Source organism: Elaeis guineensis, chromosome 3, assembly GCF_000442705.2.
Source record: "Elaeis guineensis isolate ETL-2024a chromosome 3, EG11, whole genome shotgun sequence".
NCBI classification, from domain to species: domain Eukaryota; kingdom Viridiplantae; phylum Streptophyta; class Magnoliopsida; order Arecales; family Arecaceae; genus Elaeis; species Elaeis guineensis.
In genome coordinates, this window is record NC_025995.2 from 93,101,771 (window position 1) to 93,126,237 (window position 24,467).

Here is a 24,467-nt window from a genome sequence, read left to right on the forward strand (position 1 = left end):
ATTAAGAAGAGAAAGATTTACTATTGCAAGTGCTTTTTACATGGGCTTACAATAGAGGTGAGCAATCTTAACCTAAGTTATAAATAGCCAAATATAAGAAAGAATAAAATAGCAAACAGGGAAGAAATAGAAAAAATGAAGGCCTTTCTCTTTCTCTTTACCCTCTTCATTATTCTCTCGAGCTCTTTGCTTGCATCCAAGGATCAAATGTTCTTGGAACAAATATGCCATCAAATTGCACCAAGTGAGAAATACAGTTCCTTCATATTATTCGTCCAAAGTATTGTCTCTTCAAGCCAACAGGTATCAACGATGATGTGAGTAAAGCAATAAATAATTAATGGACTTCATTAATCAAGCCATCACCAACCTACAGGACTATTTGAAGCTCGATAACTTGACGGATCAAATAAGAAAACGATTAGAGAGCTACAGCGAAAATTTTCAAAATTCAAAAAATGATGTGCAAGCTGCCATCAATAATGTTATGTTGGGGAGTAACAAGGAGACTATTGATCTACTTAAGCAAGTCATAGATGAGGCTAAGAGCTACAATGACAAGCTCTTTAATGTTGGACTGAACGTGGACATGCTTAGACTGCTTAGGCAATTGGCAAGCTTATTGCTAAAATAATATTAAGGATTATTTGGATTGTTGACTAATTTCTCATTGGATATTAAGTTATTTTCTCTTGATAGGCATCTATGCATGAAATATTATCGATATTAAATATAATAAATATTTTATTTATCTATAATTTTGTCCCTCCATCTTTGAGATATGAGATCTTTAAATTATTTCATTATTGAGTAAATATACCAACAAAATTACAAATGTTTAAACAATAAATCAAAAAAGTGATTTCTCTAGGCTTTTATCAAAAATTAGATAATTAGATCTTAATAGAATTTCATACCCACTGAATGTATGATAAGGTCATCAATTTTTGATTCCACGGTCCAGATTTTATAAGGTAAAAAGGTTGAATGGCTTGTTAGCTAGGCATCTGCAATCCAGTAGACCTATAGTTTATGACCGTTGTCTTTCCTAATAAAGTTGGTTTTGCAAAAATGAAACCTAATGTTTTACTACAAAAAAATTAATTTTTAATGATAAAAATAATTATCATAAAAAATAAAGATCTTTCATAAAATATTTTTACGGCGAAAAATATATCGTCGAAAGTCACCATCAAAGAGCCGTCGAGAGATATTTTTCATGACGAAAGAAAAATTTACTTAAAAAATAAATATTTTGTGGTGAAAATATTATTATCGAGAAATGTTGGATTTTTTGCGGCAACAAAAATTGTTGGTAAAAGGCATAACTTTCGCCGCATTCGACAAAAATAGAAACTAGATAAATATTTAGCTGCGAACATTTTAACAGTAAAGTATAATTTTTAGTGGCAAAAATTTTTCACAAAATGAGAACCTTTAATGGTTAATATTTTGTCATGGAAAAAAACTGCTTTAAACGATGATTATTATCACCAAAAATAGTTCTTTATTAACTATGATAATTTTATGATGATATTTTGTTTGCCGCTAAATATTATTTACGATAAAATTTTATTATTGAAAAAATTTATTTTTATGCGAGCTTATTGCTGTTAAAAATCTCAACGGACATTCCAACTCTTTTTGCGGTGAGAAGTTATCATTGTTAAATATTTTTTGTAGCAAAATTTATTGCCAAAAATAATATATCTATATTTTTTGCGACAAAATAATGCCGCTGCTGAAAATTTGCTTTTAAAGGCTGATTTCAAATTTTCCTCTTATCAAATCTAATATTACAACAAACAAATATCATTTAATATGCCATCATATAAAATCCAAAATCATATTACACTAATACAAATCCTCAATGTATCACATTTGTCAACATAGTCTATAAGAAAGAAAGTCTTTGATATTGTCATTAGTCATGCATAGCCACAAGGTACTACATGTCTCAAAAAATAAAAAAAAAAAAGAAAATCTAAAACAGAAATTAGTCTTGGAGCCAGTTCTTGACATCTCCTTCAATGGCCAACATCTTCTAATCTGCAACATAAACAGATATAATACAAATTAGTTTAAAATGAAGAGCTATGACTAAAATTTGATAGTATTTCTGCTAATATCTGAACTCAACCAAAAATCAAGATAATAAAATAGCAACCACGATATTTTCAAAATACATGATTGTTGAAGCATCATCAGGGATAGCCTGGAAAAGTCATTCTGGCTTTCACAATCTAGCATTTATAATCATATTTAAAGTTGTAAACAGGAAATGGCATCATTTTGGGGGAAAAATACATCGAATAGAAAGATTGTAGTACATAGAATTCCAATACCAATAAGCTGTTGTTATATACAAAACTTAAATCATCATACTCTGAAGCCGATGATCAGTGACAAGAAAAAGAAAACAAGGATCGAGCAAACATGAAAGACTCTCCAAGTAAAGGCGAACCTCATGCATGAACCAAGCTACCATGTTTATGCCAGCTCTAAATCAGCAGGCACCTATGTCCTCATCAATCATTGTTAGGAATTGAACAATACAAAAGGAACTTGATTCAAAAGGAACAATTTAACCAGTAAGCACATGTGACAAAACAATATATTTCCACTCCTCTAGAATCATCGTTGAATTAAGAGAAAGGGAGGTTCAAATATAGATTATCATCACAGAAAGATCAAGCAGATACCCCACTCCCTTTTTTTTTTTTTTTTGAAAAGCATAATACTGTATTAATACTAAGAGTAGGAGTACAGTAGCATCCTGTAAACAGGCTACATTGAGAACCAAAAAAGCCCATTACAGGTGCCTGTGATAATATTACAACAACAGCAAAAGATAATTTGTACAGAATAAACAGCAACACATAGAAATATATAAACGTAGATCTTAAACATAAGAGTAAAAAACTTGAAACCACAGAATCTGTTAACAATCAGGATGACAACACAAGGCTCCATAAAACAAAAACTGGGAGGCAACAATCCTAGTGAAGAAACATGCATAGGACTCCAAATGGCATAGCATTGATAAGCTGGTACATCCTGGCAGTGTGAGACAATAAAGAACAAGATGATTCTCTTGCCTCCATTTGCATCATTCAATGGAGAGTCCATCAGCATATAAAGTGGTTCACATATATATCCTCCATGAAACCAAGAATGGTGAATATTAACTATGCTACCATGCAACCTGTTGACGTGAATGACCCATACCACAAGGAAGAATATGAAACAAAGATATATGTCTTACAGAAGAAGCCAGAGTGAACACCCTGTGACTTTGTATATGCATATATAACCGATATTCTCCACTTGACAAGATAGACACTCCCTTTGACATGTAGAATCTGAGTAATAAACTTGAAACGAGGAGCAACATGTAGATTAGTAAGTGGGAGCATAAAGGTTTTGGTAGATAAGAAGGATCAATGGGCTTCAATACTACATCAAAATCCTATCTAAAAACCTTGGTATTTAGATGGATGAGTCCAAGAATATATAAGCATCACAAGAGCCTTTAATCTATCTAATGTGGAACTTTTATTCCTCAATGGCCTTAACACAATTGTCTTTTAAATCCTGCATATTAGAGATCAACGTCCACATATCACTCCTTTGGTTCACCTTCACTCAAGTTAATGTGAGCTTTGAGCCAATGTGGTGTTCTCACATGCAGTTCTCATATAGGCATAAAATCAAACATGCGGCGGGCACAAACAGACATGAGGATAGGAAATAAAAAAGAATGATGCAGAGGAGAGAGAGAGAGAGGAAGAGAGGTGTGGAAGAAGCATACTCTTCACGGTCCGACCTTGAAGAGAGGTTGTCGTTCTTGATTCCGTAGGCTTACGTATCACTGGCCGACCTTGTCGCCGATGAGCTTTCTGCGGAGGACGTCTTGTGAGGAGAGGCTGGCCTGACGGTGAGGAAGGAGGCCGATGGTGTGGAAGAGGCTTTGGAACGGATCGGCCTAGGGCATGGAACGATTGGTTCAGGGGAGAAGGAAAGCAAAAAGGCGGAAGGGGGAAAAAAACACACTTCATATGTGAAGTTTGATTCGCGGTGAAACGAAAAAAAAAAAAAAAGGGGATTTGTGGGAGGGGGTGCCTGTTTTTACCGGCGAAAAATAATCGCCGGCAAATGTGTCCGCTGAGATTTTGCGGCGAAAACTTGGTCGCCGAAAAAAGTGTCAAACAGAGATTTTGTGGCGAAACTCTAGTCGCCGGAAAAAGTGTTATATTCTCCGTTGAAATTCGCCGGTAGAGCGGAACTCTGACGAAATATTTTTTGCGGCGACATAAACATCGCTGCTAAAACTTATAAATCTTTTTGCGATAAATTTTTTCATAGAAAAATATTGACGCCAAAACAAAAAGATCGCACAAAATATTTTGCGGCCATATTTTACGACAAAATAATAGAAGCACCGTAAAAATAATTTTTTTGTCACCATAAAAAATTTTATCACTAAATATTATTTTTCTTATAGTATTTAAAGTTGTATTTAGATGTTGAAGATAATTAATCCTTATATAATTTAACCATCGTATCCATAGGACCGTCCAGTAAGTTTTTGAACAAAATTATTTATCACATAATTGATGCTTCTGTGATTAGTCAAATGAGTTTATTAACAAACTGAAAAATTAAGCTGAGTGTTGGACGGTTGAGCTCATCAAGTAATCAAATCGAAATTCTATCATTGGGGCTCCAAAATGAAATGGTTGAATCTTTTTTTTGTTTTTTGATGGGAAAGATTTGGTTAGAAATATCTCCCAATCAAATCTCGAAAGAATTAGATGGATCACTTGAAAATAAATCAATATAGAAGTCATGATCTATCTCTTGTAAAATTTTAGTTCTTTTTTGTTTATAGATTATGAAAAAGCCGAGTTTGTTTGAACTAGAAGATGAATCCAAAAGAATTAATTGTTCGTGGTGAGATCTACTAGCACAAATAGAGCTCTATATCCGCTTTTATGAGAGGGATCAACAAAGAGAAAAGCGGATCAAGATCTTACTTTTGCCAATTTTTTTTGCATTTTCTCTAAATCATTTTGAGGATTTTGAGTTGAGTTAATTGTGAAATTCTTTTGCTTATCTATTGGATCAAATTCTCTAGATTTTATATCTCAGATTAACAACCTATTAATCAATGAACTTGTATAGCATTCATGCGATAATTTTATGGAAGTCTCTCTCCATTACATAATCACATTGCATCTATTGACTCCTTATCATCTTCCTTTCTCTAGGCTGGCGCTCGGTGTGTGCTTTGCAAGTGACTGAATTTAAGATAGAAAGAGGCATGCGCTATGCATGTGATTTCATTACGATGAAAGAATTATTATCATTGTTAGTTCTCTCCTTTTTTTAATGATCTGCCAGCTCTTCTAGATTTTATCAACTATACTAGTTTGCACCTTAGAACTATCAGATATGCATTTGTGCTAGAAGAATGAGTAGAACCAACCGATAAAATGTAGTAATAGATCTGGTCGGATGATACAAAACTCTCTTTTCGAATATGAGTAATTTAAGTGTTTTCTATATTGGCTTGTGATAAAGATGAGCAATCTCTTAACCTAAGTCCATAAATGGCCAGATGTAATAAAGAATAAAATAAAAATAAAAAATAGAAAAAATGATGACCTTTCTCTTTCTCTATACCCTCTTCATTGTTCTCCTGAGTTGTTTGCTTGCATCCAAGGGCCAAGTTTTTTTGGAACAAATACGCCATGAAGTTGCACCAAATGTGAAGTACAACTCCAGTGTGGTATTTGTCCAAAATGTTGTCTCTTGGGTCGAGCCAACAGACATCAACGATGATGTGAGTGAAGCAATGAATGAATTGATGGACTTCATTAATCAAGCCATGGTCAATCTATAGAACTATTTGAAGCTCAATAACTTGACGGATGAAATGAGAGAAGGATTGGAGAGCTGTAATAGGAATTTCCAAGATACAAAAAATGATGTGCAAGCTTCCATCAATGATCGTATATCAGGGAATAACAAGGAGACCATTGACCAGCTAAAGCAAGCCATAGATGAGGCTAAGAGTTGCAAAGACAAATTCTCTAACGTTGGACTGAATATGAACAAGCTTAGGACTGCTTGGGCAATTGGCAAACTTGTTGCTAAAATAATATTAAAAATTATCTGAATTGTTAACTAACTTCTCATTGGATATTAGCTTATGTTCACTTGATATAGTAAGTGGCATCTATACATGAAATCTTACTGATATATGAATATAATAAAGTATTTTATCTAATATACTAGTTGGCACCTTATAATGATTAAATACATTTTTGCTAGTAGAATGAGTAGAACCAACCGGTAAAATGTGGTAATTGATCTAGTTGGATGATGCAAAACTATCTCTTCAAACATAACTAATTTTTTGGTTCGATTTGATCCAGTACATTTCAATCTAACACATTTGCTTTCTTGCCGAATCCTAATAGATAAACCATCTTTTTTCTATTAATATAAAGCTTAGCCCTTGCCAGTAGATTTGCTTGCCTATGGCTCAAGCTCTGGAAGCTATATTATTCCAAGCTCACTCCTGTTGTTAATTCATCAATAGACATGTGCCCAAGGAAATTTTATTTTTACCTTGGATCAGCTATGATAGAGCACCTTTTCTTCTTTCAGTAGGTCAATAGGAATACGATGCCTAAAGGAATTGTTTATGGTAGCGAAAAAGAGGAAGTAACAAAGGAGAAGACAAAGGACTACAAAAATGAGAAAAGAATGTCTTCTCTACTTGATAGTTATTCCATTAACCATAAATTAATCTTTTTAAAAATTATTAAGATTTGACGTCTCGAGATTCGATTCATATTGAGCCCACAGCGAGGTTCATGATGAAAAAATAGAATCCAACGAGACCAAGATTATCCAAATGGAGTTCGGATGGTCAAGATACGTGCGAGAGAAGATGGCATGGAATCCGGAGTGGTGAAGGACAACCGGCGGCCGGCAGCGGGCCGGTGGAACGGCGGCAATGCGGCCGCGCACGGCTCAGGCACTGCAGCACGCAGCTGGGCACGGCCTAGCACACAGCACCCGGCCTAGGCCCGGGCACACAGGGTGCGGCCCAAGCACGGGCATGCGGGCCGGCCTAGGCCTGGGCGCGCAGGGCGCGGCCCAGGCCTAGGTGCCCTCTGGGAGCCTGTTTTCTCGGTCCATCGTGGACCAGGCGGTCCATGGCCCACTGTGTGGACCGCGTGGCGTTTTCCATATGTTTCGTGCGGTCTACGATACTATTCCATAGATCGGTGCGCAATCGGAGGGCGTGGGTTGATTCTGGTGTTGATCCGATGGCTGAGGGGATTTTATGGGCTTTGTTTGGGCCTGATTAGGATTTCTAATCCTAATCTAAGTGAGGTTTAAGGCCTATAAAAGCCCTGTCATGAATAGGAGCCTGTGTGGTGACGTGGTGGTCTTCTCATGGTGCGGATGTCTTCGCATGGAAACCAGAAAATAGTGAACCTACGGAGAGAAGCAGCGCATTGCTGAGAGGAGGAGTAGGAGGCTTCTGGACAGCGGACAGCGGTCACTTCAGGAGTTCAGGATGTCTTTTTAGAGAGAGCTTTTGTGAGGAAAAACTTTTTGTAAAGAAAAAATTGGGTGTACGAGGATTGAGGGTGAGATCTTCTCTTATAATATTTTTTTTCATAGTAAAATTTGTATGTCCCGTAGAGACGAGTCCTTTTTGGTTGATCCACATATTTGATTATTTTCTGTTTATTTCTTCTTTCTTCCTGCTGCATCGTGCAGTATCAAAAAGATCTTGAGATGTGTTGTCTTGGTCAGACATCTACTCAATAGGAAACAACTTTAGAGCATTAGAATTTTTGGAAAAACCAACGCTAATGAATCTTACAAGCTCCTCTTCACTTCCTTATCAAGTAATGCTTTCTTAGGCACAAGCTTGGCGTGGGCGCATTGGTGAGCCCAATGTAAAACTAACAACGATTTGCTGCAATGCAAGCATAGCTCATGATGTTGTGGCATTAGAATATTGTTTGCCACCAAAATGGATCATTGAAAAGGTCCACAACTACCATGGGACCAGCTATACTCGTGCGGTGATGGTGAGTAAAGGTGAAGGATGAAATATTCAATATAAAATATTAAATTTTTAGTAATAAAATTTTAAAAATAAATTTTTTTATTATAAATAATTATATTTTTATAATAAAAAAATTTTATTATCAAAAATAAAGTATTTGTGATAAAAAAAAAATTTGTTACAAAAAATTTATCTTTTGCGATGAAATTATAATTTTCATTGCTAGAAGTAAATCTTTAATGATGAAATTTTTTTTCATCGCTAGAGCTTTATTTTTTACGATGAAATAATTTTTTCATCATCAAAAATAAAATTTTTTTCGTTGTAAAAAATATGATTTTTGCGATAATTTTTTTATATTTGACGACGAAAATATTTCGTCACTAAATATTATTTTATTGAAAAAAAATTGAATATTTTGTGATGAAATTTTAATTTTTGTTGCTAGAAGCATAATTTTTAATAACGGAATCTTTTTTGGTAGCTAGAGTTTTAGTTTTTTGTGACGAAATTTTTTTCGTTGCCAAAAAAAATTATTTACGACGAAATATTCTTTTCATTGCTAAAAATTGACTTTTTGCGATGAAAATGATTTTCATCATAAAAAAATTATTTTTACGATAAAATTTTTATTTTTGGTGATAAAATTATTTCATCGCTAAAAATTATTTTGTTGAAAAAAAAATAAAAATTATTTTAGAGCAAAATTCGATCCAAAATGCGAGAGAGACCCTCTCGGTGTCCCACATCGTCGACATGCCAATCCCTCCCTGGTCGAGCTTGGCACCGATCGTCGTCCTCTTCCTCGATTGAGTGCGCCACCGGTCGATCGACGTCCTTCCTCCTCATCACCGTGCCGGCAAAGTCACCCTCTCGCTCTCTCTCACCACCGCCATCGGTCCTCTTCCTCCATCCCTTCTCGATCAGCTTGGCACCGGCCGTTGGTCATCCTCCCTCCTCGATCGAGTGCTCCATCGATCGGATTGAAGCCCTCCACGATCGGCATCCTCCCTCCATGCCACCATACCGACCATCGTCCTTCCTTTACGCCACCATGTCAGCCATCGTCCTCCCTTTACGCCACCATGTCGGTCGTCGTCCTCCCTCTCCTATCGAGCGTGCCACCGGTCAGGTTGACGCCCTCCCCGATCAAGGCCACCGCCATCGTCCTCCTTCCACCACCACCGTTGTTCCAAAAAAAATTATTTACGATGAAATAAATTTTTTGTTGTAAAAAATTAATTATTTACAATGAAAAAATTTTTATTACAAAAAATATAATTTTTTACCATAAAATTTTTATATTTTATAATAAAATAATTTCATCGCTAAAGATTATTTAATTTAAAAAAAAAGGAAGTTGTTTTAATTAGGGCAAAATTCTGCCCCAATTCAAAATGCATGAATCCCCTTGCCCACGCCGCCGACCCATCCCCTTGCTCCCTCCCCGGTCGCCGGCGGCATTCCTCCCTCCCCGATCACCGTCCTCCCTCCCCAGTCCCTCTCCGATCGCCTCTCTCTCTCTCTCTCTCGCTCTCCATGCCGTCGCTGCAGGTCGAGCCCACCACCCTCCCCGTTCGAGCCCGCCGGTCGAGCCCGCCGTGGCCGTCTCTCTCTCACGCCATCGCCGTCGGTCGAGCCCGCCACCCTCCACATTCGATCCTGCCACCACCGTCGGCATCCTCCCTCCTCGATCGAGTGCGCCACCGCCGTCGCCCTCCCTCTGCCACCGACGGCAGCCTCCCTCCTCGGTTTCTCCCTCTCCCTCCCTCACTTTCTCTCTCACTCTCCCTCTCTCCCTCTCTTACATTGTTTCCCTTTCGTAGGGCCGCCACTGTCGCCGCACCGCCGCCGTCGTCGCCACCGCCGTCGCCCTCCCTCCGCCACCGCCGACATCCTCCCTCCCCGATTTCTCCCTCTCCCTCCCTCACTTTCTCTCTCACTCTCCCTCTCCCTCTCTTACACTATTTCCCTTTCGTAGGGCTGCCACTGTCGCCACACCGCCACTGCCGTCGCCCTCCCTTCGCCACCGCCGGCGTCCTACCTCCCTGATTTCTCCCTCTCCCTCCCTCACTTTTGCTCTCACTCTCCCTCTCTCTCTCTCATACACCGTTTCCCTTTCGTAAGTCCGCCGCCGTCACCGCACCGACGTAGCCGTCGCCGGTCTGCCACCACCATCATCGGGCCGCCGTCGCTGCACAACCACCGGTACCCATCTCTCTCTCTCTCTCATCCCACAGGAGAGTTGAAGTGGAGATCAATTTTTTTAAAATTTTTATATTTTTTTTAAATTTTTATTCTTTTTTTTAAATTAATTTTAGTCATTAGGTATAATTATTTATTGTTCTTCTTTTTTTTTTCTTTTGTTTGAACAGGGACTATTCACGAGTTGACGTTTATGTTAAATTCTATCAAAACAAAAATGACAAATTTATGATTGAGGAAGCGAGCCAGCGCTATATAATTATCATTACTTTACATTTTATTTTTAAAGAGTTTCAAAAAAATTTATGATTTTATTTAATTTATTATAAAAATATATATATTATAATTGAGACAGCAGGAGACGAAGGAGGTTGGATTTGACAGCGATACTGAATCGCATCACAGATGATGCGATCCTGAATGCCGTCTTCGAACGGCAGCTAGGATCTGGGCATAGCATGCGGTCAAAAAAATTTCACAGTTCGTCGTCCGATCAGTCTGATGATGCACCAATGTTAGAGGCAGTTAGGACATCCATGAGCATGGTGCAAGATCAGATTACTTACTAGATGAATCGTAGTCAGATGCTCGAGAAGATAGTGGCTGCGATGGTGGAATTTTCATTAAAAAATAATTAAAAAATTTTGACGATCACAAAAATCAAATTTTCATTATATATTGCGACGAAATTTTTTTATTTCATCGCTAAAATTATGATGAAAAAATTTTTCATCACTAAAAATATTTCTTTTCATCATAAATATTATTTTTTTTATTTTTCTTATAGCGATGAAATTTTTTTATCACAAAAATAGCGACGAAATTTGTTTTTCATCGCAAAAATTACTTCAAAATTTTTTTTCATCACAAAAATAGTGATAAAATTTTTTTTTATCGTAATTTTTTTTCATCACAAAAAATTATGATGAAATTTCTTTTCATTGCAAAAATTGCAATAAAATTTCTTTTCGTCACAAAAAATTGTGATGAAAAATATTTTTTATCTCAAAAAATTGTGATGAAATTTTTTTGCATCGTAAAAATTATGATGAAATTTTTTTTTCATCATAAAAATTGTGACAGAATTTTTTTTTATCATAAAAATTATGATAAAATTTTTTTTCATCGTAAAAATTATGAGAAAATATTTTTTAGTCCTAATACTTAGCGACAAAATTTTTTCATTGCTAATCTTTGCAACAAAATTTTATTTTTTGTCGTTAAATTTAAAAAAAAATAAAAGATTTTTGATGATGAAAATATTTTTCATCATAATTTTAGGGATGAAATTTTAAGCTCTTGTGACAAAAATTTTTCGTCGCTAATACTGCAAACTCTTCATCGTTTAGTTGACTATTTTTGATGATGAAATAAAATTTTTTTGTCGCTAAGATCTTTTGTTACGAAGTTTTCTCTACAAATTTTTAGCGACGAAAATTTTCTATCATTAATATTTTTAATGACTAAAACTTTATCTTTAGCGATAAAAAAAATTCGTCGCCAAAGATCAAATTTTTTATAGTGATTGATAGGGTAGATGGGTCGGTCATGACCCTTGAAGATGAGGATTTTAGCCTTAGAAAGAGTTTTAGGTTGTCATGTAATGATTATGTGATGTATTTTTTTTAATACCAATTAATAGAGGGACTATAGAGTTGATATCTGATGCATGTGAGGTTAAAGTTCAATTATGTTATCATAATTAATGTAAATTAAGGCCGAGGTATTGCTTTTGTGGCGCATGAATTAAAGCTGTCTGTGTTGGTTAAATATAGGTATGGAATGGAATCTCATTCTGCGTAACATCCTTAGACTCCATCTAGCTTGGAAGCAAACACACCCAAAGTTTTGATTAGTGTTTCCCCTCCTCGTCCTATGCCTTGCATAGGGATTAAGCCCATAAAAATTGTCAATCATCCAATGCTATGTTAAAAAATATGTGAAGGGAATTATTATTCAATATACTTCAATGCATTCCTCACCAATAGATTGCGGGGTGTCATACCTGGAACCCAAAATCTAGATCGGTCATGCGACATAGCCACGCATTCCCTAGAACAAGATCCCAGAAAATATGCAAGGCCTAAAAAAAAATTATTACAATATCAATATCGATAAACAATAATATCTCAATTTATAGCAAATAACAAAACTTGTACAAATACAAAATTCAATCATCCGACTTTTATTGATCATGCTCTATCTATTCATCCCTTTACCCGTGATCCCAATCATAGCTAAGTACATGCATCCTATATTTCTGAAAAAGAAAATTAGGGAAGAAGATAGGCCGGAAATGTAAGCTTTACAACCCAGTAAAAATCTTCATATACTATATCGATATAATAATATAATTTAAAAATAATTGATAAATAGTATCTAAGAGAAAATATAAATTATAAAATCTCATATTAAGTATCCAATATAATCCAATATTGATATTTGCAAAAACATACATCATATACCATCAAATTATTAGAAATTAGAGGGTTGATAGATATGCACAGCAAAAGCATAAATTAAAATTTTAATTAATCATATAGTAAAATAAAATTAATTTTAGATTAATTAATGCAATATTTAATCTCAAATCAATTATGGATCCTTCATAGTTATTAAGATTAATATTAAAAAGAAAAGAAGATCGGATCTTCACCTTTACATCGGTAGCTCTTCACCGCAATCTGATGATTGTGGATATCTTTTTGATTTTTTTTGAAACCACACATACATTCGGCTTCTACAAGTATCCACACAAGATCATCATCTGATTAGAGTATTTGATCTCACTGTGGTGCTAGTTCTCTTGCAGAGATTTTTTTTGACGATGGATTTACTTTTCTTTTTGCTAAAAATCTCTTCTCAAGGATTTCAGCCTTCCTCCTCACAGATCATGCTCTACACATGAATAGATTAAGAATATTTCTTGATCCTTTCTTAATTTTTTTCTCAAAGAAATCCAGTACCTCAGTCTTTCATGATTTTTTTCTTAAGAACATCAATACGCAGCCTTTGTTGATTTTCTTCTTAAGAAAATCCAGCAACTCTTTTTCTTCCCTTCCCTTTGGCATGTGCCCAACTCTTAAGCGTGCAAAAAATTTTGACACCCAACTCTTGGACGTGTAAGAGACATAGAAAGAAAGAAAGATGGGGTGTGAGATAGATAAAATGCCCAAGGCCCTTTGGGCCATGAAGAAGGGTGGAGACTCTCTCACGTAAGAAAGAAAAATCCTCTTTTTTCTAATATGCATGATCACATGAACTCTTTAACGTGAAGGCGTTTCTCCCTTCTTCTCTTTTGGCGTGTGCCACTTTTTTAACATAAGAAATCCTATCTCAATTAGGAATCAAGGATGTGACAATGGAGTTCAAAGGAAGTATGACTCTTAGGCGCCCCTTTCCTTTTAGCGTCCAAGTCTTGAGGCATTCAACCTTTAAATGCGTGAACCCTTGGACGTAAGATATTTTTGAGGCATAAAGGTATTACATATATATCCTAAAAGTCAATTAGACCGACATATTAATTTTTTTTTAAGATATAATTTTAAACTTGATCAATTAATTAGGACAGCTTATTTCATTCATATAGTATATGTGTCCATGAATCATCCAGAGAATTAATAAGATGATGACACATATTTTTAAGAGTTGAAAATTTGAGATATATGTCATTGATAGTTAATTCTCAAATTACTCCTGATCGAAGGATCGTCATAGGGATGGTGATTAATTCAATAAGATTGATGCATGGATTGATTTCCTTAGGATAGACAAGTCTCGAGTCTCCAATATGGAAACATTGGAGCAAGAGTACAGATAGTTGTTAGAGAACAATGTATCGAGCATTACCAATATAAGAAGTCACTTAGATATCTACTCACTTGTCAGTGACATTCTCGATGCTGTAATGGTGTGACTAGTTCTTAAACATACGATGCATCAGCTGTTCACAAAGATGTTGCTGTAATTTGACTGCACCATAACTCGATCTTCTAACCATACAGAATTTTATGATGTATGTTGGCTACAATAAATTCATTGTAGGAATAGGATATACACCTAGATAAATTTATCGATCTTAGTAATTAAGTAGTCTTATGTGATTTATGAGATTGAGTTTTGAAGATCTTGATCAGGGCAGAGTGAATAATGAAAAAGAGTTTTCATTAGATTTCATAAATAAACTCAAGTCGAATAAATCTTATATATGACAGACGATAGGATTTGATGAATTTTTCATAGCCTTCGTCTTATCAGAACTCATGATAGAAGAACTGAATCACATAGTGACTATATCTAGATGTTCATCCTTCTGTTCTACTGGATTGCCACAACATACCGCTAGGCATCACTTATGGATTATAAGACCAACGAGAATTATTTTGATGGTTAATAATTTTTGATTGGTGAATTAAAATTATTTCAATTTATTGAAAGAAGTTTCAATAATATTTTGATGGAGATCAAAATATTTCTCACTACCAGACCGAATAGAATCTATGGGGTCACACATAAAAGAGATCTTTGATTGATCGGATTGATGAATCATGATTTTAAATCACAAAAGAACTGAGACTTACTAAGAGTTAGTAAGTTATAGGAGGATCAAAAAGAATCCCACTGGACTAGCATTCTAGAGTTCTACTAGACTAGGACTCTGTCAAATTATAATTATTATATATTATTTGATTTGATTTGATCAAATATTAGAAATGGATTCTCATCAAATTAAACCAGATTTAGTATGATTGGATTTAGTTTGAGTTTGACTTAAACTAGATTTCATTAATCTAATGGGATTAGATTTCATAGCCACTTGACCCAAACCTATCTAGATTAGTTGATCTAATCTTTAGCAATGTTTGATTAAGATTGGATCCTAATCAAATTAAATCAGATTTAATTTAATTAGATAAGATTTTAAATTTGACTAGAATTGGATTTCATTAGTCTAATGTAATTAGACTTAAACCTACTTTGATTGGATTTGATCTAATCTTATCCAAGTGTTTGACTTGGACTAGGATTTGAACCAATCCTTGACTTAATCTAAGAGGAGTTCACGCCACATAAGAGAGGATGCCCAAGACCTCTTCACGTTGAGAAGGGTGAGCATGAGAAACTAGGGGCGCACAAGCTTGGGCGTGGAGAATTTTTAGAAGAGGTGGGGCGGCAATATAAAGGGAGAGTCCTTTTCCCTTAGAACTCTATCCCTAACCCTAAGTTGTTAGGTTTAAATAGGGGATAAGTTGTGGGTGCCTCTTATGTGATAAGATCAAGCAAGGGGATGCCCCATATGATGGAGGTTGGCATGAGAAGAGAGGATCAATGTAAAAAGGAAGAGCATAGCGTGGGATTCAAAGGAGTTGGCGCCCTCTCCCAATCTCTTCTTTCTTACAACCAATGGTTGGTTGTTGAAAATAACCTCTCTTCCTCTCTCTTGTGTCCAAGAGTTGGACATATCTCAATCATCCTCTCCTCCATAGATGTCTAAAGGTTGGACATTAAAATTAAATTTGATCTGATTTTTTCTCTCCTTCTTAGTCCATTAGATAGACACAAAAGTTCTCCTCGACCTTTCCTAGATCTAGTCCAAGGGTTAGATAAGAAGGAAGAAGAAAGAGATTAGATCTCTTGTCTTCTTCTGTATATCTTGATTTTTTTAAGAAGAAAAATGGAAAAAGAAATCATATATGATCTGATTTCATCATCCTCCTACAGATTTATTTGATTCTCTCGAGAAAAGAATCAAAAGATCAAACCGATTCGATAATCTAGTAGGTGACTTCTGTAAGGGAGCTAACACCCCAGTGAGATCGAGACCTCCTAATCAGATCAGGCTCGATGGATATTTGTAAAGATCGAACACTTATGCGGCTACGACGGGACCCCGAAGACATCCATGGTATTGGAATTTCTTATGGGGCATGCATGTGTATTTTAAATTTTTTTCCAAACAATGTAGCGGAATTAGAGATTAAAATATTTTTTAATCTAGAACTTGCATGCATAAAATAAAGAACACATGGATCTACTTCATATGCTGAAATTGAACATATGCTGATTTTATGCTGAAATTGAATATATGATCAAATCATATACTTGATTCGCTAGTTCTTTCTTCGAATTTGGATCTGGAAGAAGGTAGATTCTTCCTTAGTTGTACAAGTATCCGACCTCTATGGGTATCCACTCATGATCAGTCTGGAATAGTCCTCTTTGATATAATTTTTTTTTTTCAAAAACGATCACCGTGCGAATCTGAAAGAAGTCTGCATTACGATCAACTCTTTGATCTTTTTCTTGATCTTTTTTTTTTTTGATCTCCTTTCCTTGATTTTGCAGCAACCAAAATCTAAAAATCAGCTACCAAAAGGGTGTCGCCCAACTCCTTTAGGCATTGGAAGATGGAGGACACCCAACAAGCTTGGGCATTGGAACCAAGAGGGAGGCATGGGGCTGATAGGAGGCTTAGAGCTTGCTGAAAATCTGATGCTAAAATCCTTAGAGAAGGACCCTTTAAATAGAGAAAATGTTTGAATCCTATTCAAAACCAAATAGCCTCTTAATGTGAGTCCTACTTGCATTAAGAATCCTTGTAGCTCTCTATCTTTGACCACACCTAGAAGAACCATGGGGACGCCAACCCTTGGCCCCGCTAGGTCTCTCTCTCACACACCTCATAAGGAAAAGGGTGAGCCCGTTCTTGTCCATCATGCCACCAATCAAGTGGGTGCGTGATCAAATCACGTGGCGCCCCACTTATTTTAATCAAAGAATTGACTAGAGGTTTGAACCCCTAATTCAAATGATCCAAAATTCTAGGCACCCAACAATTGGAGCCTAGTGAATCTAATTCTTTTAGGTGTTTAGTAGGTGATTAATTTGAATTAATCTTATTAAATAAATAATTCAAGATCAAAGAGAAAAATGGGTTCAACCTTATGCTAGCAAGGTTACTTTGAATTCAATAAGATTTCTCCTAACCCAATTGAGCTTCATAAGCCTAATTACTTAATCCATATCTAATTTCTTTGTTGTGTAATCCCATAGGTTCAATTTTGTTTGATAGTGAGATATATCATGATCTCTATTATAATATCATTAATTTTTTTTCAATGGATCGAAATAATTTCACTCTAACTCAATAAGGATTATTGATCTTGAATAATCCTAGTGAGCTTTCACAATCCACCAGTGACACCTAACAATATGTAGTGGCAACCCAGCAGAATCGAAATAGAACCTCAAAGTATAGTTCCTGTGTGATTCAGTTCCTTTATCATAAGTCCCAACTAGATGGCAGGTCATGGATAAATCGTCAAATCTCATCATCAGTCATATGATATTTTTGATTAGCTCAAATCCAATTATGATTTTTACAAAAACTCTTTTTCATCAATCATGCTACTATGGCTACAAACTCACAGATTTAGCCTTTCAAATCCCATAAGACTACTCTTTTTTATCAAGATCGATAGATTCTATCTAAATATGCATCTTACTCCTACAGTGGATTAATTATCGCAAACATCCACTACAAGGACTCAAAGAGGTCATGTTTATATATTAGTCAAACTCCAACAGTCTTACTTTGAGCAATCGTACCATAATAGGTCAAAGGATTATTCATACAACTACAGCATCGAGACGATCACTAATGATTTAGTAGAAATCCATGTGATCTCTCGTATGGTCATGCTCAGTACTAGTTATTCTCTAACAACTACCCACACTCATCACTCAGTATTTCTACACTGTAGATCGAAGACTCATCTATCTTGAAGGAAGTGATTTGTGCACCGATCTATCTGAATCGATCATCATCCTCATGATGATACTTTGATCGAAAGCAATTTAAGAATTAGCTATACATGTCTTTAATTCTCAAGATCTTAAGAATGTGTATCATAAGTATTAATTTCATAGATGATTCAAAGACACATCACACTTAAATAAAAATAAATTTATCTTTTTATTGATCAAATTAATATTTTAAGGATAAAATTATGCCATAAAATTATTACAATATATCAATCATATTAAATTTCAAGCCCATCTTTACCGTTCATTATCTAAATAATTATTGTTAGAGTATTCTCACAAAAGATCGCCTTGATCTGATAGCCCTAGCTTTGTCGATCATTAAAATTCGATTTCGATGGTCACGAACGATCATACGATGATCTGATAGATAGAAATTATCGATGGATCTAAAAATTTACGACGATGATCTCAATGACATTTGTAGCATACTATCAAAATTTTATTTTAATTAGACATCATTAGCATAGTCAATTTAGTACGAGATAATTTTGACTATTAAATAAAAAATGAGTGATTACAAGGCCTATCGACATCCGATTGATATAATTTTTTGGATAAATAATCTTTGTTAATACTTTAATCATTTGTATAATAGTGATCATAAAATTCAAACCATGCATATATGTTAGAATCCACTTGAGCACATCTTATAAAAGTACATGTACAACAATTTAAGAAATTTAAGAATGAGTAGCAAGCGATATATAGTTTTAAATTGTTCATATACGCATGGTTTCAATTTTACGATCATCATCGTATAAATGATCAAAGTAGTAGCAAAGATCATTTATCTAAAAAAATCATCTTATAATTGGACACCGTTTAGCCTTTTCATCACTCATTTTTTATTTAACGGTCCAAATCATTCCGTGCTAAATTAACTATGATAATAATATCCGATTGAAGTAAAATTTTGATAGTATAATATAAATATCATCAAAATTATTATTGCAAATTTTTGGACTCATCGGTGGTCTCTATTTACCAAATCATCATACGATTGTTCATGATCGTCGAAATTAAATTTTAATGATCGATATATTTAGGACTGCTGGATCGATGCGATCTTTTGTGATAATACTCTAACGATAATTATTTAGATAATAAATGATGAAGATGGACTTTAAATTTTAAAATTATACTATATTCAGAAAAAAATAGAAAAAAATTATATTCTGCCTATATAGCAACGGTTGCATAATAGCCGCTGCTATAGGTCTATAGTAGCAGTTTACTAACCGCTGTCATATCATACTTATGGCAGCGTTACCATATCTCCATCTATGACAGTGGTTATCACCAACCACCGCCATAGATTGAATCTACGATAGCAATTACTGATAACCACTGCCATAGGTTGACCTATAATAGTTGTTATCTATAACCGCTGTGATTGGTCCAACCTATGATTGATTGTGATAACTCCACGTCAGTTGTGAAAGAAATGAATGGTCTATTTATAATGACTTAAATAGTCAACTAGTAAGGATCTCTCTCTCTTCGGGCCCCACCACCGCCAAGGCCCGTCGGCGCTGACGCCCGTCGGCCGCAGCCCCAACCGCCCCGACGGGCTTGCCCGCCGCCTGCCAACTGCACCCGCCCCCACCAGCTGCTGTAGCCCCAGCGGGCCCAATCGCCGCCGGTCGCCCCTGGGGCCCAATCGCGGCCACCATCCATTACCTACCAACAATTTTGATCAATCAAAATCTACAACAACTGTTTGTCAACAGTTGCCATAATATCTATAGCAGCGGTTGGCATAACCTTTATCGTAAGACAACCGCTGCCATAACTATACAGCAGCAATTAGACAACAGCTGCTATAACCTCTATGGCAGCGATTGCTATAACAGCAGTTGTAAAATCACTGTCATATCTTTTCATGGCAGCAGTTGACATAATCAGTGTCATATTCCAAAAAATCGCTACCATAGTCCCATGGTGATGGTCACAATGACAATGATTGTCTAACCGCTATCGTAGACTATGGCAATAATTTTTTTTATAATAGTAATGGCCAAATCCATGAACTCTAATGTAGGATTGGAATAGAGAATTTGAGCCTCTAAATAGAGCAGAGAAGAGGCCAATATTAATTCTCTTTGAAATCATCTTCCTCTAATCGGAACGAGAGCCTTCTTCATCGTATCTTCTTTTTTTTTTCTTTTAGCCTTGCTTAGAGAATTATGCACAAGGTTTGGGCTACCACACTATTGTTGTTTAGGCACGGTGAATTTAACTTTGTGAACCAGCTCCCATCTGCAGAATAGACTCAAATTATACTAGCTTTCAGGTAGTAGGGCCACCCTTCACAGGCCCCCTTGTTCAGTTGTTTTTGAAAAGAAACTGTACCGGACCCATTTAGAATAAATTATGCTATCATGTACTCGTATAAGCTCCATCCCACATAGCCCTGTGGGTGCTCGGTGGAGGCGACTGCAGTCTAGAAAGTGCGAGTTTCAAGCACGCACACTCGATACATGCACACTTGCTCACAAGCACGTAAATTTGAGCACACAGACGTATGCATGTCCCCATACATTCAACGCACAAAAAAGAACAATGCTATCTACATCTTAAAGGAACAAGAATGAGGCAAATAATCAAATCCCATCGTCATATGGAAATGAGGTTGAATCCAACCACTCGTCACCGTAGATGAACTCCGACACTGTGAAGTTAGAGGCGTCATCGTAATCCATCACATGGTATCCTGGCCATGTGACCCGACCTTCGGTCCCAGATCCTGGCCCACTATTCATATACTCCCCGTAGTACAAGGTATCCAGCCCCTGGTGATCTCCCGACCACTCCGTCCACCCTGCTGGATCCACAAGCCCGTCAAGGTACGACTCGATGTACACTGCCCTGGAATGGAGCCTCCAAGGCCTCCCCAAGTAGGTCTTGGTGCTAACATTGCTAGATGTGAGCTCATCAGATGCCAGGATTGAGCAATTCTGGATAGAGATGCCAGTGTCCTCGTTAGGATCATCTCTGGATTGGGCCGTGATAACATTGGATTGCCAAGGCAAAGGCTTCTTAGCCACGATGTTGCATCCCTGGAAGATTACTGCGGCATTACCAAATATGAAATCGATGGTGCCGTAGATATCACATTCCCGATAGAACTGCCGGAAGGAGTGGACGTATAGCGCATCCTGGTAGCCATCGATGATGCAATGATAGATGGCAGCCTGGTCTGCGTTTATTCGGAGGGCCACGGCTTGCCCCTTTGCTGGCCCAGCGATATTTTGGAAGGCGATGTCACGAGCCAAGAAGCCTTGCCCAGAAACAGCTGGAATATATAATAAACATTGGTTAGAAGAGAGAAGAAGTGGAATCCATGGCTTAACTAGATCTTATAATTAGGATCTGTTTGGATAATCTCGCAGGTTTGGGGTGGATTTTTTCATTGGGTTCTTGGATTGGCCGGTCCATCTGGGCATGCCAAATCAAGCCAACACCTCCCAGCCTGAACCTTGCAAGAGATGGAAAAAAAAAAAAATTGTGTGGGTTACTTTTGTCATTCCCTTGGCCCTGACCCTAGCTAATGTTTTAGTTCGATTGCGGGGTAGGACATGGGGGGCCAACATGCCTGATACTGCAGGATATTCTCGCAAGAATACCCAACAGGCCGTTAATGTTCATATATAAATCATTCTTGAACAAAATATTTTTATATAAACTAATCTAATTATCATGATATACGGATTGAATGGTGACCTGTTCCTTTAATCACGTCGAATGGCCAAGATTCATAATTTAGAAGCCCATTTGAGAGATGATTCGTATATCTGGACTATTATACAAAGTGAATACTCTAATTTACTGCGAGATGATTGTTGTGTGATTAATTAGGTAAAAAAGAAAAAATCATAAAAGAATAAGGCAAAATCCAGCAAGAGGTCCTCACCCAGCCAAAGGCCAAACCCAACACAAATAGTTAACCAAAAAAAAAAAAAATCGCAAAAAATGTGCAAAAGCTGGTAAAACCTAATTAACAAAAAGTTTCTGCCTTAGCTTGCCAAATTCCTAATACAACAACTCATGCAATTATCTTTATTAGCCATTATATTAAATGCATATGCTTATTTAATGCTAATACACATGGCAAAAGCAACCGATATTCTTATGTTCAGAATTAAGATGGATGGAAATCTAGCGAAACATTGAAGCAAAAATGAAGGGATCTAATCTAATCCATATGTCAATATAGGAAACTTTGCCATCTGAACTATTTATCATAACATGATTATGTTCCTTTTGTTACTATCCTAAAATAGAGAATATTAAATCTAGGAGCTAGTTCTCCATCATCTCTGTTGTTTATGTAATGCGCAGTCGACGAGTCACGTGATCATCCTTTTTCCAAAGATGGATCGACTCGTGACGTTTCGTCCGTCACGAGCGCGCTGTTACCGCTTTTTTTATTTTTTCCGCATTATTCGATCTATAAACACGAAACGAAAAAAAATACTCACCAACCGTGGCGGAACGAAAGGTGGTCCACTCGTCCCCAACGCTCCTGCTCCCTCTGATCACCGTCACGTCGCTGCCTTCCCCTATCAACACGATGTTGGGCTTGTAACTAGGGATCTCCACGTTCTCCTCGTACACGCCCGCCCGCACCATCACGATCGTGCGGTCTGCGCTGTTGTTCGGCGCGAACGCGATCGCCTCCCCGATCGTAGTGAAGTTCCCCGTCCCATCCGCCGCCACCGTCACCACCGCCGGAGAGTCATCCCCGCCGTCGTCCCCGTCGCCGCCATCGTCGTCATCGTCGCCGCTCTGCAGTAGCCTCCGGTCCCTCTGAGAGACCCACGCAGGGAACCCCCCGCCGCCGGAGGAAAGCAGCCGCCGGCGGTTTCCCCCGGGTCTCGGGGATCCCGAACTGGCGACCAGGGAGAGGGAGTTGCTCACGTGCTCGTAGGCGGCAGCCCAGGATGCGACTAGGGAGGGCTTGAGCGAGCCCCGCGCGCCAGCGAGGCCCTCAAGGCAGGTGGCCTTGTTGGTGAGGGCGGCGCTGAGGTACGCCCGTACGTCGGCGAGGTTGCCGCCACTGGCGGTGAGGGCGGTGCAGACTTCTTGAGGGAGGAGAGGGTGATCTGGTGGAGGTCGCGGCAGTCCTGGAGGGAGCCTTTCTGGGACTCGACGAGGTTGGGGCCGGGAGTGGTGGAGGAGAGGAGGGAGGAGAGCTTAGTGGCGGCGGAGATGGCGGACTGGAGGGAGTGGAGGGCGAAGGTGAGGATGGAGGGGTTGATGGAGATGGAAATGGAGAGCTTCTGGGATTCTAAACAGGAGATGGGGTATGGAGTGGACTGGCAAATGGAGTGGAGGTTGTTGGGGTTTAGAGAGAAGCTGGAGGAGGTATTGGAAGAGGAGGAGGTGGTGGCAGTGAGAAGGAATGAGAAGATGAGAAGAGAAGTTAGATATGAAAGGAGACGAAGGGGAGGAGAAGCCATAGATGGGGAGGAGAAGAGAGGATGCATTGATGCATGGAGGATGGCTCTCTTATATTCTATATATAATATGGGCTTGATAACCGGGGGGGGGTGGGGGGGGAGGTAGGCGACAAGTGAGCGATAAAGGCTAGGACGAGGGGGACTTTACCCCAGAAAAAAAAAAAAAAAAGGACGAGGGGGTGTCAGGGCTTTCGATGAGAGGTGAGAGAGCATGCGTGATCGCAGCACCGACGAGGCAGTGCAGGGCTCATGGACTGATTAGATCAGTTCGAGATGGACTTTTGGTGTTTGAGGGGGCCGTAGATTGTAATACGTCCGCGGACGTGCTCTGGGCCCAGGAAGTGGGTGCCGTGCCGCGAGGTCTGTGATAGATATTTTAAGTACAGTGCCGGGGGAAATGGTGCATATGATTTTGTGCGTAGCCGACTCTTGTGATGCGTGCTAGATAGTTTTATGTGCAGCTGAGTTGCACTAGTGTCGGATTTTCTCATATTTCATCTCCTGCTTCAGTTAGAACTCCGTTTTCCTTGCTTTCGGTCTATGTAGTCCACCTTAGCTCTGCCGCTTGATTAAACCATTTTGGCCAAGTATTCCTAATTATAGGTAGGAGTTTTGCTGGGGACCAACCAACTAATACCCTTCATCCATAATAATTACTGTTGGTGCGGGAAATTATTCAACGTCGGAAAAATGGAGTTGATAGTGAGGTGGATTTTTTGGATATGCGATCTGTAAAAAATTTTAAATTAAAGATGATTTCGGTAAGAATTCTCCGACGTTTAAGTTAAAAACTTATTTAACAAAACGAGAAGCGTGAGAGGTAGAGTTCTTGGTATCTTTTTTGAGATCCTCTTTTGATCTCCTTTATGATGGAG

The 24,467-nt window shown here is 37.7% G+C and overlaps 1 protein-coding gene and 1 long non-coding RNA gene across 2 annotated transcripts; both read right to left on the bottom strand.

Annotated features, from left to right (window-relative positions):
- Window positions 1-1,812: 1,812 nt before the first annotated feature.
- Window positions 1,813-4,372, bottom strand: LOC114914027 (uncharacterized). The gene is made up of 2 exons (XR_012139771.1): window positions 3,812-4,372; window positions 1,813-2,049 (listed from the first exon to the last, which is right to left on the bottom strand). It is a non-coding gene; the product is annotated as an uncharacterized lncRNA (long non-coding RNA).
- Window positions 4,373-20,678: 16,306 nt separating this feature from the next.
- On the bottom strand, window positions 20,679-23,641 carry LOC105041980 (probable pectinesterase/pectinesterase inhibitor 12). The gene is given in 3 exon segments (XM_010919064.4): window positions 20,679-21,425; window positions 22,612-23,206; window positions 23,209-23,641. Coding segments are annotated over 3 exon segments (1,698 nt in total). The 5' UTR covers window positions 23,620-23,641; the 3' UTR covers window positions 20,679-20,733.
- Window positions 23,642-24,467: the final 826 nt, after the last annotated feature.